General features: G+C 43.2%; 1 protein-coding gene across 2 annotated transcripts in view; it reads right to left on the reverse strand.

Moving 5' to 3' along the window:
• The window catches only part of JAZF1 (JAZF zinc finger 1), a 383233-nt gene extending 370846 nt beyond the window's left edge, over nucleotides 1-12387 (reverse strand). Inside the window, exon 1 of one of the 2 annotated variants that reach the window (XM_045564807.1) lies at nucleotides 12054-12253. In XM_045564807.1, coding sequence (XP_045420763.1) covers nucleotides 12054-12168 — 115 coding nt within the window. In that variant the 5' untranslated portion in view covers nucleotides 12169-12253. Of the gene's footprint in view, nucleotides 1-12053 lie in introns of both variants that reach the window. The other variant, XM_045564806.1, reaches the window with a different exon arrangement.
• Nucleotides 12388-18369: the final 5982 nt, after the last annotated feature.

Genomic DNA, 18369 nt, shown 5'->3' on the forward strand with positions numbered 1-18369 from the left:
CATTGTGTCCTGATGGCATTTGCGTTTGAGCCCCTTTGGCCACAGGCTCTAACATTTCTACTCTAACTGCATATTTGAGATGGTGTCACATATCCTTAAACTTGCTGTATATTAAAAGCTTGTTATATTTTATTAAAATATATGAAAACTAAAATATCTTAAAATATATTAAAACTAAAAACTACACTTAAAGAACTGAAACCCAAAAAGGTCACGCCCCTTTTAAAGTTTGATTCCTTTTTAAAACACCACAGTCCTCACAATGCTAGTTATTCCACACATGTAGCCCAATAAGTTCTCAACCTTGGTAGCATGAAAATCAACTTTGAGGGGTTAAGAGCACGGACATTCTGATGCAGACCACTCCAGGCCAGCTGCATCACACACTCATGGGGCGGGGGGAGCCCCAGCATGCTTACTTTCTCCAGGTTCACCCAAGTGACTCTGATGGCAACCTCTGTTGAAAACTACTGGTGTAAACTCTATCGACATATAGGGTGTGGCTTATAAATCAAGACTGGCTTTCTACAATCCACAGATGAGAATCATTCTCATTACTTTACAAGATACCTTAGATACGTTACATATAAGGTATCTAGGGATTGACAAAATACGATTCCTTTATTCTAACATCTGAAATAAACATGTAATTTAACATCTCTTAACTATTTTTTGTCTGATATTTGCATATTTTAACAGCAAATATTTTGGTGTGGGCCCCTGAAAGTGCCAGAGTAGAGCCAACATACAAAAGGGAGTTTCCAACCAGGGCAGAATATTGAGACACATTAGTTTAAATCACACTTCATCAATGATTTGGTTGAGCTGGAGCCAAACTCCAGGCATCTAGTGTCAGAAAGATCTTATTAAAAGATGTACTAAGCACATCTCTAAAATCTAAACTAGCTATAGGTTACATGAGGGCTGGGAAACACCTGTGTGATACTCCCTATGAGTCCTGAAGATGGGTCTTTGTCCACAGCCCACCAGCCTGTCAGATTCCCAAATAAAGCAAGATTACCCCAACAAGGAAAAGAGAGAGGCCTAGTAAAAGTTTAATCTGGAACTGTTGAGGCAATGGCTTTCTATAATATGTACTTAGCCTGCGTTTACAAAGAAATTTCAGAAATCCCATTTCCTTCATTTGATGTTTCGTACCTTAGGAAGCATGGGCCTAATTTATGCTTATTTATGCTTATTATCATAGTGCTCAATTCACTTAACAGTAAACTGTACAAATATGTCTCTGTGGATTCCCCTGCTTTTGCCATTACTTTCATAATTATGCCATATATGGAAAATCAGACAGCTAAATTAGCATCTAAGAGGATTTCACTGAAGGAGTTAGGTAAGAAAAAGGGTACTTCAATTTTAAGGCCAGATGTGCTCCTGCACCAGCTGTTTAAGGTCTAGTGATATAACCCGAAGCGTGCTCTCTCTCTGGCTGCTGCCAGAGAAATGTCCAGTAGGGAGGACCGAGGGTTTTTAGTTCTTAATTCACGATGTTTACAGCTGGGCCCCCTTATGTATTATTGGGCCAAATTGTTAAAATAAAGCACATGAACAGAACGACATGAACTTCATTTTGAAAATCTAAAGTAAAAGAGAAGGGGAATGTGTGTGTGTGTGTGTGTGTGTGTGTGTGTGTGTGTGTGTGTGTGTGTGTGTGAGTGTGTGTGTGTATAGGGTTAGCTATTGTTTGTCAGGAAAATCCATCCTTAAATAATTATCAGTGAGGGAGAGAAAGCTAGTTAGCACCTTTGGACAATCCAGTAATTATAGCCATTTTAGAATTGACAAATTATTGTTTTCACCATTGTTATTGTGATGATGGGATGCTCATGGACCCTCCTATCCTACATAAGTATTTTCTTACAGAAACCTTGAAACATTCTAAAACATTTCTGTCTCCACCAGAAGGCCAGCATCAAAATATTTCACCAACCATGCACATTGCTCCGATTGGAAATTTTAGGTGTGGAAGAGCCTTCCATTAAAATGCAAACATCTCATAAAAGATCACAAATTAGGCTTTAAAGAACAAGTACTGAGTATATGGGTGCATTTAAGAGCAAAGCCTGACCCTGGCTCCCCTGGGCATTTGACTGGCTGTGTACTTCGGTCTAGTTATTTGGTCATTGTTCTGGTTTCCTCCTGCGTCAAATGGGACTAATGCTGCATCATGCATATCAAAGCAGCTACCCAGTAGGTGCTTAATAAAGAATAGTTACTTTACTATCTTACACAAGTAAGACTGTCAGAGCTGCCCAAGTTTGAAGAGCTAAAGGCAGTAGGATCAGGAAGCAAAATCCAGTTCTGTGTAGCCTCACAGTCCAGGCTTCTCCCCACCCCAGGTCCCTGCCTCCTTAGTACCAGACATCTCTGGCAAAGAAGACATGGGAAGAAGCAAGACATACTTTTGTCCTAGCACTGTTTAGATTGTTTCCGCCCTGGAATGTTTTAGGCAATCAAACATTGTAGGTGAAGCAAGAAATAATTCAACTAAGCTTCATAATATCCTCAACCTGGAAAAGGACTAAATTCTATTCTCAAGTATAAAAATATAGAAATCGATTTCGTTTTTAAATTTTCTTATAAAAAAAAGGTCATCTTCAAATTCCCTTAATATAAACTACCCTGGGCTAACTACATAACTGGTATTTATGTATATGCCATCAACAACACACAAATATATATCCCTCATGAATGCACACCTCCAGAGATGAGTTTCAAAGATGATTTTCACAGCCCAAAGTTACCTTTGTAACTTATTCTTTTCATAGCCCAAAGTACCTCGCGATTTTTATTTTCATCCCATTTCTGAAAACACTTCTTGAGGAAGAGGACAGGAAGATGGCAAGACCCTGTCCTCCAGCGGGGAGCTGAGTTTCTGGGGGAGACGGCATAGGCAGTGACCACCCAGTTCGGGGCACACCCCCTCCGGTGCAGCCAAGGGCAGGTGCCACAGGACAGAGAGGGAAGGACCCATTATAATAACGATATTTACTGTGGTAGAGGAAGCTTTCTGTCCTGAAGGACAATATTTCTGTTTTACAACCTTACTAAAATAAACATTCTAGTTCATATTTCACTAGATGTAGCATTTAACTAATAGGGTAGCATATTTAACTCCAAATTAGAAGTCAGTACTTCTAGGGTGGGGGTAATGCCTACTTTACAGGCTTGCTATAAGGATAAATTAAATACTGTATGAAAGTTATTTAGCACATAGTAATGATGTCCTAATTGGGAGTTCAAGGAATGGACCCAAGTTTTGTGGGGCCTGCAGTTTCAGACCTTTTATGAAAAAAATATGTAATGTTACAAACACAAAATGCTTATAAAAGTGATTAGTTAGATTAAGAAATCACAGCAAAACACAAAATTTTATAAGCTGACAATACCAAAACATCACAAAATCAAAATCCAGGAAAAGAAGCCAGTATTTGCATTAATGAACTGCCTGACACACTGCTGCTATAAATATTTCTTTTGGGATATACATTCTGATGAATTCTCATATGAGAATGATTTATATTAATATCATTTTCTATATGGCAAAAAGACTAATCAGTCTTCCCTCAAGCATGGCTGATCAAAATTTATTTTTAATTATTGATAATTCAGAAATGTCACTTTTGGCCTCATAGCTCTTTATTGGTAATGTCACATAAATTTTTAGGATTGCTGTCAAATTTGTAAACACCTCTATTAAATTTCTCTTGCATATGAGCCATAAAAATTCAAAGCACTTCAAATCTTCTTGTGTATTGACTATACTTTAAATGTTCTTTTTACTTTTTTTTTTTTGAGACAGAGTCTCACTCTGTTGCTCAGGCTAGAGTGCCATGGGGTCAGCCTAGCTCACAGCAACCTCAAACTCCTGGGCTCAAGCAATCCTCCTGCCTCAGCCTCCCGAGTAGCTGGGACTACAGGCATGCGCCACCATGCCCGGCTAATTTTTTCTATATATATTTTTAGGTGTCCATATAATTTCTTTCTATTTTTAGTAGAGACGGGGTCTCACTCTTGCTCAGGCTGGTCTTGAACTCCTGAGCTCAAACGATCCACCCGCCTCGGCCTCCCAGAGTGCTAGGATTACAGGCGTGGGCCACCGGGCCCGGCCTTGTTCTTTGTATTGATGATATTCAGTAACCAGTTTGTTGTATTTTTTTGTTATTAATATATATTCATGTCAAATGAAAAAGAAACTTAAACCAGAATTCCCAATAAAAAGGTACATTTATAATTGTATATTTACACTACTGAACATATTCCTAACAGCAGAGAATTTCCATACTGACTACACTTAGATAAGAACTACATTCACCACTTACAATTTTACACATCTAACTAACAACAGGAAGAATTTTCTAGCTAGCTAGCTTCTGGTTCTGTACATTTCAAACCATATTCCCAATGACAGATGTCACGCTACACATGAATGCTGCAATGCTACCTCTGACCCTCCCCTTTGTGTAAGGACCCCAGGTGAGCTGGCACAGTGGGTGGTGTTCCTAGGAGCAATTCCTACACTAGCAGAGCTGAGGATAACATAACTAGACACAGAAATGACTGTGAACTGTACAGGCATTTACATCCCATTAAACCCAAACTATAAGTAACCCTAATACAACTTCCCCTTAGCTGTATCTCAGAAATACTTGAAACTCCAGTGTCATCAAACTCAAAGAGAAATGTGACAGAAGAGAAGTCAGAATAGAAAAGGAAAATATTAAGTGACTGCTGTTAAAATCTTTTTCAAATTTTACAAGTTCTGATCCCATGAATGCATCACTACAAACACTGCTAGGGCTCCTCCAGGGCCTTGGAAAGTGCTTGGGTAAGCCCGAGTTACAAACTCTAAAATGGTAAAAAAGAAAAAAGAAAAGGAATGTCAAACAAGTGAGGGGCCCCGGGGCTGGAGCTTCATTCACTTCATAATAAATCTGCCTCCGTGGTCCCTATTACTATTCATCATTTATCACAGTCTGTACCTGTCTGGTCTCTCCAAATAAATTTCAACTCCTTGGATTCAGTAAGTACTGTCTTAAGAACTAGCACATAGGAAATCCTCAAAAATGTGTGGTAGTCCTCACCATCTGTGGCAACTCTGAGTGAGAGAAAAGATGTGTAATATAAATGTATGTATGTATATACACACATATACATATATACACATACACTTATGGATATATGTATAGCCATATATGTGGTATGTGTATATAGACATATATTGTTTATATATGTATTATCATATTTATATATAGATATCAATTACATATATAATACCAAAGAAATAGTGAGTTTTTCAGTGTTAATAACATGGTATCCAGATCTTGTCCCTTCAAGGTCTATCTCAGGAGAAAGTTACCACTGTAGCCTGATAGACAAATCAACAGTGCTTTCTTTGGGAGGCCAGTGAGTGAGCCAGACAAGGGACATGGTCATCAGGAAACTATCAATGTTCTCTGGTGCCAGGCAGAGGGTCTATCATTAGTGACCCAAGAAGAGTCCCTTTGACTCCTGCCAAAGTAGAGAGAGAGTTATTGGAAAGATTTCACCCTTAAAGAGAATATCATTAATCTGGTTCCTGCTTGCAGCTAGGCTTAAAAAAAAAAAAAAAAAAAAAAGTGAAAACTACTGTAACATCCCAGTGCTTATTGCAGGAGGAAAATATAATTTTCTTTAAACTGATTTAGCATATTAAATGCAAGGCATTTTTTAAAAATATACACCTAGTAAATTTCTGACATTTCTCATGTCTGATTTTTAGATTCTAAATTAAGGACATTTTCAATTCAACAGTTTAGCCAGGTCAACATGGAACAAATCTATCACCTCGTCATGAAACAAAACGTCTATCTGTAATCCAGCAAGTTATTTCTTCAGTACCTAGGACATGTGTGCACTGTCAAGATCTGAAGGCAGGAGTAACAATAGGGTGGGGAGAGAAATACAAGGAAATGTGGGGTATGATTCTTGTCCTAGAAGCAAAAACTACAAAACAGAGGATTTTTAAGGGCTTCAGTAGCATTGTCTCCAGTCTCTCATACTCAGTCTAAAACACAAGGGCTTTGGCTTCCACACAGTCCTAGGAATGACCCTCTCATCAAGTGTCACCAGCCTGCTCCAGCCTTAAGCCTTCTTCACCATCATGAACTGGAAGAATCAGGTTTTCTGAAAACAGCTGTCAGTTTGCATTTCTAGAACTGTCAAGGTGAGAGATGTCTCTAAAATATATGAACTCTAAAGGAAGTCATTTACTAAAGAATATGGAGGTTTTTAGCAACCCAGTCAGTTAGAGGCAGAGTTTTGGTGTCTGCCCCACATCAGAAACCATGTACACTAAAGGAAAACAATCAGAAGTTGTGATACTGATGAGACAGGACACTCAATAGTGATGTCTCACAAAGGGTGATTTGACCGTTTACAGGTAAAACAGTCAAGTGGAAAAACTACTGGAGACAGTGTAGCGACACTGGAGATCACTGTGAAGTTTTGGATTTAGAGTTCCCTTACACTGAGCATGGTGTGTGTGCATGCACAAGCATTTAACACCTCCCCTGGCACTTTATACCTGGGGTTCTTGGGAACTGTGGGAGGGAGTAACAGGGGGATCTTACTACCAAGCCACAAGGTGCAGGCAGAGAGCAGGGCAGGCAGCAACAAGCCTTTCATTCATTCATTTATTCATTCAGTTATTCCTTCTCCCCACAGGAAATGTCCTCAAGGGAATGTGCCTAAAGGCCCAAGGTACAGTGCCTCTTTCTAGTCCTGGGTTTTTTCAAATAAATTCAGGCCACAAGGAAAGGCCATGTTGGAGCCTTGACACCACTTTCTCAGTCCACAGCGGCAAATGCCTTTGCCAGCATCTAAAGTGCCTCTGGCCACACAGAGGAGAAAGTGGCCAGAGGCTGCCACACCAACAGGGCTGTTCAGGAGTCTCCTATTTCCCATTCTCAATCCCTCCCAGGAAGAGTCTGATGATTTTACACAGTTATAAAATGCCTAAAACAGCATGACAAGTGGGTAGATACAACTCATGTTCTATTAACCTCTAATGCAAACTTTCAGAGTAGGATTACAAATATATTTATTAGTAAATACACAAATGGCATGAAACTTGATGATGTAGATAACTTAATATTGTACATGAGTACTTTACATATATTATCTTACGTACTTCTCCTTAACCACTCCATGAGGTGGGTGTTGTTATTTTCCTCATTTTCAGAGAAGGCTCAGTAATTTGTCCATGGTCATATGCCTAACAAGTGGCAGAGGTGTATGTTCAACTCCAAGCAGGCTAGGTTCACTACGCTGCTTCTCAGATGATCCTCATCAAGAGCTCAGAGCTACTTTCTAGAGGAGGAAACAGACCAGTTGTGTGAGGGAGGTGGGAAGGGTGCTGTCAAGTTCTTTACCCATTTGGCAATTTGGCACAGTCTCAACTCTGTATCCCTGTCTGGAATTCAAATCCCAAATCATACTTACTAGTCGTGGAAACTTTGGCAAACTACTTAACCTACCTGTATCTCACCTATAAAGTGGGAATAATACGGGCCTACTATATATTGTACAACCCATCTGTTTAGTGTACTATGGTACTTCTTTGAGAAGATAATGCAAATATTTACTAAATATTTTCTTTCTAGAAACTTTGAACTTTATTCATTAGATGGTTTAGAAATCCACCCTATGAAGTGAAGCACCATGGATACTATCTGAGTTTTGGAGATGAGGAAATTAACAAGTAGAGACACAACAAGAACTACCAAGTCTTAGCTAATGCAAGCCACTCTTAGTTAATGAAACTCCATCCTTCAACAGGGCCCCTGCAAGAAAATCTATGTCAACAACAGCAAAGCTGAGACTCCTAACATCTGGGGAATGTTCTAAATGACCTGCTAGATGAGTACTATCACAAGCATAACTGAATTGGATCAGATTCCTGTGTTTCTGTTCAAGAAGCACAGTCCTGCCTTGGGGCCTTTGCACTGTCTGCTCCCTGCCTGGACCTCGCTGCTCCCCACGTGTCCCCATGGCTGGCTAACTCTCACACCTTCAAGGTTCCAGCTCCCATATCAGTTTTTCAGTGAGGCCCATCCTGACCCATCTATTTAAAATTCCAGCACGTCCTCCTCCCAATACATCTTATTCTGCTCTAACTTTTCTCTTTTCTATATCACTAACCACCTTCCAACATACTATATCAATTACTTCAATTGTTTGTATTGTCTATCTCCCTCCAACAAAATGTAAGTTTCCCAAAGGTTGAGATCTTTATTTTGTTCACCAAAACACTAAGTGCCTAGAATTTTGCCTGGCACAAAGCAGGTACTCAATATGTATTATTACATAAATTCAAAATACTTTTACAAATGCACCAAAAATAATCAAATCAGGTAGGAATGATTCAACAGTTGTCATTCTCAAATCAAAAGCCAAACAATTTCAGAGCACTGGGATGCAGAGTTGGAGCAAGCATTTCATGAGTCCCAGGCATGATCTTCAGCGCTAAATTTAGTGCTCCTGGTGTTTCTAAGATTCCTAGTTACCTGTTTAACTTCACCTCTCTAAGATGTTCATACCAAAAGTATTTCTACAAATTCAGCTATCTACTCTCAATAAGAAGCAAACCAACTCTGACCAGCTTTTCCCATCACCACCAAACAGAGCCAGGCCTACAAATGAACTGATAGCAAAGCTATCCTGGACCTTCACAGTTGCAGGCCTGTGGGATTTCTAGGCAATTTAAGTCAGAGTGGGATAGAGTTTTAGCTGGGATACTCAGGTCATACACCAAGGCAGGTGCTCCAATACTGAACCAGCAGTGAAATGCAAGGAAGAAAACAGGAACATAGGTAGAACACTTTTCCTGGAAGAGTGAAAATAGCTAAAACATAGGATGGTAAAAATCACACTTTCCTTGGTTCTAAAGGCCCAAATCTTTTTTCCTTATGGAAGAGGAAAATGGTTAAAAACAAGAGCTAAGTACACACATATAAGATGACAGGGACAGTTACACTCAACTTAGTGTACTTAATTAACCTGAACACAATATACTTACAATGAAAACTACAGGCCTTGAAACAGGTGTCGAGTAAGAAACACATCATATTCCCACAGACATTCATTTCATCACTGCTTAAGGGTTTTGACTAATAGGTAAATGGTAATAATCCAAACAGGTCCCCAAAATGGAACTTTCACCTAAGCATATGTCTAACACTCTTATGATTGCTAAATAACAGGATCTTTGAAGAAATTAAAGGTAAAATAACATACATCACTTAATCTTTTCATGAATCTTTTTAATGTAATCACTTGCTAACAAAGACATGAGATCAATATGTCAATCATTAAAAATAACCATCTAATTGTCTCCAAAAATTTATAGACTGAGTAACAAACAATACCACATAACAATATACGTATATTACTATCACTAAATGCTTTGTCTGGTATTTTCACTCATACCTCTTTATCAAAAGTGTATTTATATGACACTACCTACTAATCAAGATGTTTTTACTCTTAAGATCAACTCTTATCTCTTTCTGCATATAAGGCTGCCCGAGTCTCTTCATCGTGGGAATTTCAAATGTTTGTTCATTTTACCATTTACTTTTCATAAAGTTTCCTGGTTCAAACTATCTCCCATGTACAGTAACTGTTAGCCCTGCCAGATGGTTTGCTGGCTGACGTCATCACTAAAATATATTAATTTTTCAATATTTTCACATTAAAAGAAAAATAATAGCCCTTTGGGGATGAAATACAATGATAAAAGCTGAGTTTTTAAAAATTTATGAAACCCTTAACCCCCTTAAAAAATGTTTGCACAATACTAAGACAATTTCTGCAAACTTAAAAACACTCATGATTCACCAAGTTAGTTTTTAATCACCTAGTTGATTACAAACTAAATCCTCAAGAAGGATAACTGTCTTTAACACATTTTAATAAATATAATTTATATTTTCTTTTAACCAGCTACTCCAAATAGGCAGGCAATGGAATAAAATTATTACTCAACTTATATAACTTATAGTTTATCCTGAAATAACTGCTAGTAAGAATGAATGGAACATGCAATGATGGCCCTACCAAAAGGTATTATTTATTTACATTATTTTTATATATGTTTATATAATATATATTTATTGATAGCATTATTTATATTTATTATTTTCTATTTATTATTGGGAGTAAGAAGAGGTACTTGGAACTATCAAAATTTCTACTGGCAATTTGCAAAACTGGAGTTTTAGCTTTATCTTAAGCTAGCCATTATGAAAATCCCGATTTTTACTTTCAAGCATTTTCAGTTATGAGTATTCAATCATGATATGAATCAGCAAATTTGTTACTCCATTAAACTACTTTCAAAACAACCAAAACTTGCCTAGCTCTTCTGTCACACTTTTATCAGAGGAGATGGACGAAACTATTACCTGGACGTTTTAAAAGTTTAAAAACCTGGACAACTACTCATCCAAATTATCTTTTTAAAGACGTTTTGTAGACATTTTCCATGATTATTTCCCATTCCAGAAAGCCCATCAAATCCCATTCTAAGCAGACATTCAATATTTATTAAGCACCCACTGTGTACAAAGAGACAGCGTTATACCAAGCAAAGACGCATAAGGCTCTGCCCCATTTTATTCGTGCGTAAATACACAGCAGTCGTGATTTATTCTCTCAACTTTGTAGAAACGTGAGCTGCATCCACATGGCTGAATCCATGGCATTCATTTTGACTTCCCGGGGCAATTTACAGGTCGTCTGGATTAGACAGCCCCATTGAGACATCACGAGGCCCCTTCACCTCCTAGCCCACTCAGGACAACTTGTAGGCGCCGGCCACACCTTCCGCAGGTGGCTGGATCGCCTGAGCCAGATGAACCTGACCCACGTCCCTTCGCAGGGGCTCGGGATAGAAGTGTGTAAATGTGTGTAAGGGCTTCTGCGAATCAGAGGACTTGTTGAAAGGTGCCGGGGCCCTGGGCGTGAAAGGAAACCAACTGCCCCGCGGGGCGCCCCCTCCCGCGTCCCCGCGCCCGGGGCGCCGCGCAGGCCTCCGCGGATCCCCGGGCACAGCCGGCTCACCTCGGGCCTAGCACCATTTGAAAGGCAAATCGCAAAGCCGGGCGTATTTAAATGCCGGCCGCGGGCCCCGGGGGACTGCTCTCCAGCGGACGCAGCCGCGGGGGCCTCCAGGGCGGCCCGGCCCCGGGGCGCTGGGCGCGGCCCGCGGGCGCACCCAGGATCTCAGCCCGTAGCGCCCCGGCTTCCGCGCCAGGCCGGGGGAGGGGCAGGCGCCCAGAGCCCCCGGCCCCGCGTCCCCGCCGGCTCTGCCACCGCTCGGGGAGAGGGCGAGCGCCCCGTCCCCGCCCGCGGCCGCCCGCTCCGGCCCCCTCCCGCCGCACCACACCTAGCAACCGGCGCTGACAGGACGCAGTGGCGGCGGCGGCGGCGGCGGGAGGAGGAAGCGGAATGGCTGCCGCGGTGGAGCCACCCCCGCCCCCCCCCCCCGCTCCCACCTCCCAGCGGCTGCAGCCGCCGCCGAGCCCTGACAGCTCGAGCCGGGGCGGAAGCGGCAGGCGGCGTGCAGCGCCCGCCCCCCCGCCGCCCCCGGCGCCCGGGGCCGCTCCGACCACCCGGGCCAACTAACTCCGCGCCCCTGCCCGGCGCCCGCCCGCCGCGCCCCTCCGCCAGCGCTCGGCCCCGCCGCCGCGCACCCCCACTCCCACCACTTTGCCGCCCGCGTGCACGCCCCTCGGAATCCCCCAGCCCGCCCGCCTGCCCGGGGCACCTCGGGGCGCCCGCCCCCTCCCCCACCCCACCCTGCACCCCGCAAACCCCAGCACCTCGCGCCTCCGCATCCCTCCACCCCCACGCCCGGGGCTCGCACACACCCTCCCCGCCCGGCCGCCGCCTCCCTCCCTCCGTCCCTCCCGGCCACCCCTGGCCATTCTGGGGCTTCTCGCCTGAGCTGGAGTTTCCGCGCGCCCGGCACCCCCGCCCACCCCCGGGCCATTTACCGATGTGGTTGTCCTCGATGTGCTCGATGAGGTCGGCCAGGGTGGGGAAGTGGAGTCCGCAGCCCCCGAATCGGCAGGTATTGGAGAAGAAGGAGGCGGCGGCGATGCCTGTCATGGTGCTACATCGAGAGCCCCCCTGGTGTCGGCTCTGCGAGCGCCGGGCGGGCGGAGGGAGGGAGGGAGGCCGGGTGGGGTGAGAAGAGGAGGGGCTGGGGGAGGGGGAGAGAGGCGGGGTGAGGGGAGCGGAGAGGACGGGACGGAGGGAGAGGGGCCGAGAGAGATGGAAGGAGCGCGAGGAGCCACCGGGAGGCAGAGGGGAGGCGGCGGCGGCGGCGGCAGCGTCGGGAGCGGCGGGGGGAGGGTGGGGGTGGGGGTGAGGCCGCCGCAGCTGGGAGGAGGGACCAGGGCGCGCGGCTACAGCTGTGCGGCACCAACCTCCGCTCCGGGACCGAGGCCTCACCTGCGGGCGCCCGCCACCAACTTTATCCCACTCGGCCGGCCCTTCTCAGCTTGCCATACATGCAGTCTGTTTCGAGCCTCCTCGGTTATGTATATTTCATTCTTGATACATACACATCCGTTAATTACACGTACTTCCCAGCAGCGAGAACTCGGGGAGTTACCCAGGCCTCTCTCAGGGACATTTGTTTGCACTTGGCCACCTGTCTGGGTGTGACACTGACATTCACAGGGGACCCAGGAAAGGTAATTGTGTGCACCTTATTCTTTAAACCTTCTTTTTTAAAAAGTCTGTATTCTCTGGAGGTTTGTACTAATTGATTTTAATGAAGCTTCCCTCTAGGCCAGAAGAAAATCTTAGCTTTATTTAAATTTCAAAATAGACTGCTTGGTTGTCAAGTGCATATGCCTGTGTTTTACATATGTACCACATTTGTTATACTCCTTGCTCCATTCGGGAAAACAGAAACGAAAATTATTTCATTACCCCAAAGTACAGCACCCTACCGTATCCACTACACCCTCTCAACACACCCATCTGTGTGTTTCTGTCACAGCAGAAAGAACAGTGCCTTGGTAAAGGCCAGGCGTGGAAACAAGGTCAAGGGTTAAACTCTTCATTTAAAAGTGAAGGGATTCTTCCAATCAATCAAGATTACACCATCCTGTGAGCATTTAAACTATAATGAGGACCAGTTAAGCACTTAAGTTGAATGAAAATCAGCATTTTGCTAAGAATTGCCTTTTTGTCTCCACCCCCACCCCCAGTTGCAGTCATTTTTACCTGTAAAGTGTATGTTGTCCAGTAGCATTTTTTCAGGTCCCTAAGAAACATTATACATAATCAGCAGTTTATGACCCAAGAGCACATTTTTTATTAATATATGTATACTGAATTTAGCATTTTTCCTTAGGGCAAATTTCACTTACAGAGTGAAGATACATAGAGAATTATTATTCCTCCCTTCATAAACTGTGCATCTCTAATGTTATTTCTAATAATGGGATTAAGGCTTTTCCTGTAAGTGTTTAGCGTAAAGGCACATGTAGTGTTCCTGTTGCTGCAGAAAGCTTTACAGTCTGACCATCACAGCGACTGGGGCTGAGCTCCCTCACCCATGGCATTTTCCCTTCTTGCCCATCCCTTCTGTCTTCCAGCTTGCAAGGTGACAAACTTGTGCTGAGATGAGATTTGGATTGGGTGGCGCTGGGGCAGCTGTGTCCTCAAAGTTCAGTTTGGTGCCAAGAATGGTTTCCTGAGGTGGAGGGGGCAAGGGCAATATATGTAACCTAAATTTTTGTACCCCCATAATATGCTGAAAAAAAAAAAAAGAATGGTTTCCTGGACCCAAGTGAGGGTGGGGGCAGGGCTCTGGTGGGCCTCATAATGAACCAGGGACCCGGTTGGCAGAAGACTGGGGCCAAGGCCAGACAAGGGTCTAAAGAGCAGGAGTTAGAATTCTGATCTTGAATTAGAATTTTGGCAGCTGTGCAGTGCATTCAGCTGCCTAGTCTGGGAAGGCCTTCAGCTAAGAGCAAGCAGAATATCTGGCAGGCACATACCACACAGAATGACATGGAAATGCAATGCAAAAACTTCAGCCAAAAACAGTGCCAAAACAACCTCCCCTAGAGATCTCAGTGTTAGGTAGCCCCACTATGCAGCATCTGGGGAGCACCAAGAGCTTTGAAGAAGTGGCAACTGTGTCCTCTGGAGGAAAAACTATCTGTGTGGAATTGTTAACTCCAGAAAGAGTGTGGAAGGCTCAGAGGTGGTTCAGACAAGAGAGCTCAGACATGGAAAGTGCCAGAAATGTGCAGGTGAAAGATGAAAGAAGTAAAGGGGCCTGGATTTCACCAATGCATGGCTCTCCACTACCTCCTATCAGTTTCACTATTCCTAAAATAAAATCTTGGTAGGCCAAATTGAACAAACAGATTTTTTTTTTAACAAAAGGAGCCAAAGTAACCTTACAAATGAATCAAGATTTGGATTTTTAAGACTTAAAATTATTTTCTCTACCTTGGATAATGATTAATATTTTGTAAGGAATTTATTTTACCTGACATAACCCACCCTACTACTTCATATATGACCACAGCTTTGCTTATGTGATGTTCTGCTCAGACTATTTTTTTTAATCTGCATATTCTAGGCATTTCTGGCCTTTATATGAGATATGTGATCATAATCTTTTAGATCTGGAAAGTACTTTGGCCATCAGACCCACTGATTTTGTAGATGGGGTAAACTGAAGCCAGAAGCATCAAGCAAGTTCTCCCTGGTGCACAGTTTTCCCTCTGTATTCGTAGTGCATTCAGTAACGCATTAAAAGACAATAGAAGGACAACAATATAGTAACCACAGGCAAACTTAAAAAAATTGCTTTATAATGGCATTTGTACCTTACATTTCAAAATGTTTGTTTCAAGGGTGTCCCTTTAGATAAAGTCAACATTTAGGCTGTAAAAATACATAAAACACCATACTTCCAAAAAAATCTAAGTTGGGGAGTAAAAATATTTCAAAATAAAGGGACAGTGAGAGAACTGAGAAGTCAGAAGGATATGAGAGTAGCTGTGGACTAGAAGCATTCCCTGGCTTGAAGGAGCCTTTTCTTGGAAACCATCTGCCTCTCCCTGCAGCACAGAGTGCCTCCCAGCGTGTAGGTCCAAAGTATGGATGTATAGTTGATAAGGAAAACCCCCATCTATTACTTAGCACAGCAGCCACCTGAGACCCGCACCCCTCACGGAAGACCCGCATCAGCATAATACTAACCTAACACCTGGCCCATCAACTAACCTATTACCTGGCACATCAGCATAACACTAAGCCTATTACCTGGCACATCAGCATAACACTAAACCTATTACCTGGTGCAGCAACTACCCTATTACCTGGTGCAGCAATATAATACTAACCTATTACCTGACACATCAACTAACCTATTACCTGGTGGGCATTAGTAACCTGAGACCCCACCCCTTGGATCACCCCAACTTAATAAAAGTGGGAAAAATTGGGTAGATGGGGCTCAGAATTTGGTGACGAAACCCCTTTGAGCCCGCCGGCAAATAAACCTTGATTCTCCGACTCTCCGTGTGCCGCTTGGTTTGTCCTCGGGACCACTTGCTGTAACATTTGCTGTAAAATAGTGGCCCCATAGCATGGTACTTAGTACAGATGATTTGGGATCCAGTGGCAGTCTCCTAAAATCCAGCATAGCCAGTGCCCTGGGCGTGGGGCAGCTGCTAGGGAGGTGCAAATCCATTGGTCTAATGGAGCCAACTGAAGCCACTGAAAGATCCTGCTTCATGGAGCTGTCTGGCCTCTGCATACAAGATTTGGTTAATTTCGGGATACCCTGATAATCAAAACCGTGCACTTCCTGTGCCCTGTGTGGACATTGGATTCTATCTTGAATATAACTCTTGATACCATCTTTATCTCTAGCTTTCTCTGACTTTGTGGGTTCTTTTCCAAGTTCTTCTTTAAGGTTCTTTTCAGGTTTACCAGATATAAACAGGCTCTGCAATGTCTTGGGGCACTCCTTTTACCGAATGAGCAGATCATGAGCCCAGGTCTTCTTCAGCTCATGCAAGTCATTTATGACAATGTCTGACGCTCCCCAGTTCTTGACTATTAAGGCTGCCACTTCTACCAACCTTTGCCTCAATAGGGTGTTTTCTTTAGGCCCCACCTCCTTCCAAGGAGGACAATGTCTATTCCAGATTTTCTTGTTTAATATTTATGCAACCAAGTCCTCAAGTTCTTTGTACTCATTTTATTCCAGCTCAGAAATGAATCAGCTTTATCTGCTCTTTGGTGATTACTTCTCATTTTGTCCCCCAGTCTCATTTGCCCAGGATTAAGAGTTGGCCTTTGAATGAGTAACAAGGGTTCTCTTGTCAGTTGCCACCAGTGATTGATCCTCATGGGCATTACCCCCTAGCTCTCCACCTGGCTACTTCTGCCCTACTGACTATATACCTAGTTATGGCACTAAATTACTTCCAGTTCCTTTCAGGACTTCTCTAGAACTAAAGTAATAAAATACCCTGCCAATGACTGCAGTTCTAATTGAGCATTCCAGGTCCATTCCCCTGCTGTCATCTGCCACACTGCCACCCAGATGGTAGCTCCAAACCCAAATCTGATGGGAACCCCTGCTTCTCAGGCCAGCCCAGTGTGAGGTTTAAAATAAGGTTCATAAGAACAGCCAAGCAGTCACTAATTTCATTTGTTCCTTTAACATATCTTGATGGAACATCTATGCAAGTGTCCTGTTGCACAACTCCAGAAGGCTGTATTTATATAGGCAGTTGCATGAACAGTGACCCCAGGATTTGTGCAACCCTGCAATCCTGATCCCTTATGCAAGATACCATGGATGGGGATACAATTTGAATGAGATGAATATAGTCTCTCCTCACATGAGGGGACACCAGGTGCTTTGCAAGGCCCTCCTGAGTCCATTCTAGGAGCCTGCCAGAGATGACTCAGTTGGACGGCACATACTGCCCTTTCTGCTGCTTTGGTGTCTGTCTGCTATTCCCCCCCTTTCCAGCTTTGGCTCACTCAGGTAATAACTCCTGTTGCTGTTGACGGTAATGGAGCTACTAAGGCACTAATGCTTGGAAAAGACTACATAGCCTTTTTGCCCAAAGATGTGTTTTTAGGCATATTGATGCTCACCCAGCAATACACGGTGTTGAGGGTTTCTATCCCTTCAAAGATTGCGAGCACCTTTTTTGTCTTAGGTTTTTGAAGTTTCACCAGCTCACACTATTTCAGTCTGTTTTCTCTAGGACTCAGACAAGTGTCAAAGGAGACCAGACCAGAGAATCAAGTTGGGAACACTGCTCCACCATCTCACCCCCTTTGCAAGAATCCCTTAGTGGTAACCCTTCACTATCAGAATAAGCTTCCTACTCTTTAATGACCATAATCAATCTCTGCAGAAGCCTCCCAGCCTTACCTTCTGCAGTTCCCCCACGTGTATTGACAGTTCAAGATGTACCAAATTACTTCAGTTTTCAAAATGCATGTGTTCATGCACAGGCCACCTTGCCTTTCTTTGCATGTGTTGTATAGCCTGCCTGGAACATTCTTTTTCCCTCTTCCTCTTTCCTTCCATCAAACACACTTCAGCAACTCAGCCTATCACTACCTCCAGGAAGCTTTCTCTGGATCCTGCCTCCTCTTTCTTCTCTGCTAAGCTGAATGCTTATCATCTACATTCCAGCCAAGTTCCCTGTGCTTTAGATTTTGACTGTGGACTTACTAGTCTTCCTTCTCTATACCAGTGGTTTCCAAACCTTTTTGATAAAGAATCCCATCAAGAAAATGTGAGCCTTGATCTCATAGAGATTTATATTTTTATTTATAATTTATATACAGGTACTACTTATCAAATATAGTATGTATACTATGAAATAAATCAGGCATTTTCAGAAGATGACTTTTTTTTTTTTAATTACAGAAATAGAAGGTCTAATATCTTTATCCCACACCCAGACTACTGCTGGCCCTCATCCCGGGCTGAATGCGTTCCTCCTTAGAGGCCACTGCACTTGCACAGCCTCCTTGAGGAAGGAGACTATCGGTCATTGTGTCTGCACATAGTGTAAAAGTTATATGGGGGTGTAGCTCAGCACTGTGATAAGACAGTGTGCTAAGATTTCAGTTTTCAATGTTAAAGCTGTTTCTAACAATTTGTTACTGTTTTTCTCTTATGTAGCATCAACGATAGATAGTCTTCAATTATCTCTTAGCTTAGATAGAATACCACAATTATTCCTTCCCATGATCGTGGCCCAACCTTTCATGAGACCTCTTTTAAGGTCTAGCACG

The sequence above is a fragment of the Lemur catta genome, chromosome 11 (assembly GCF_020740605.2).
Source record: "Lemur catta isolate mLemCat1 chromosome 11, mLemCat1.pri, whole genome shotgun sequence".
NCBI lineage: Eukaryota > Metazoa > Chordata > Mammalia > Primates > Lemuridae > Lemur > Lemur catta.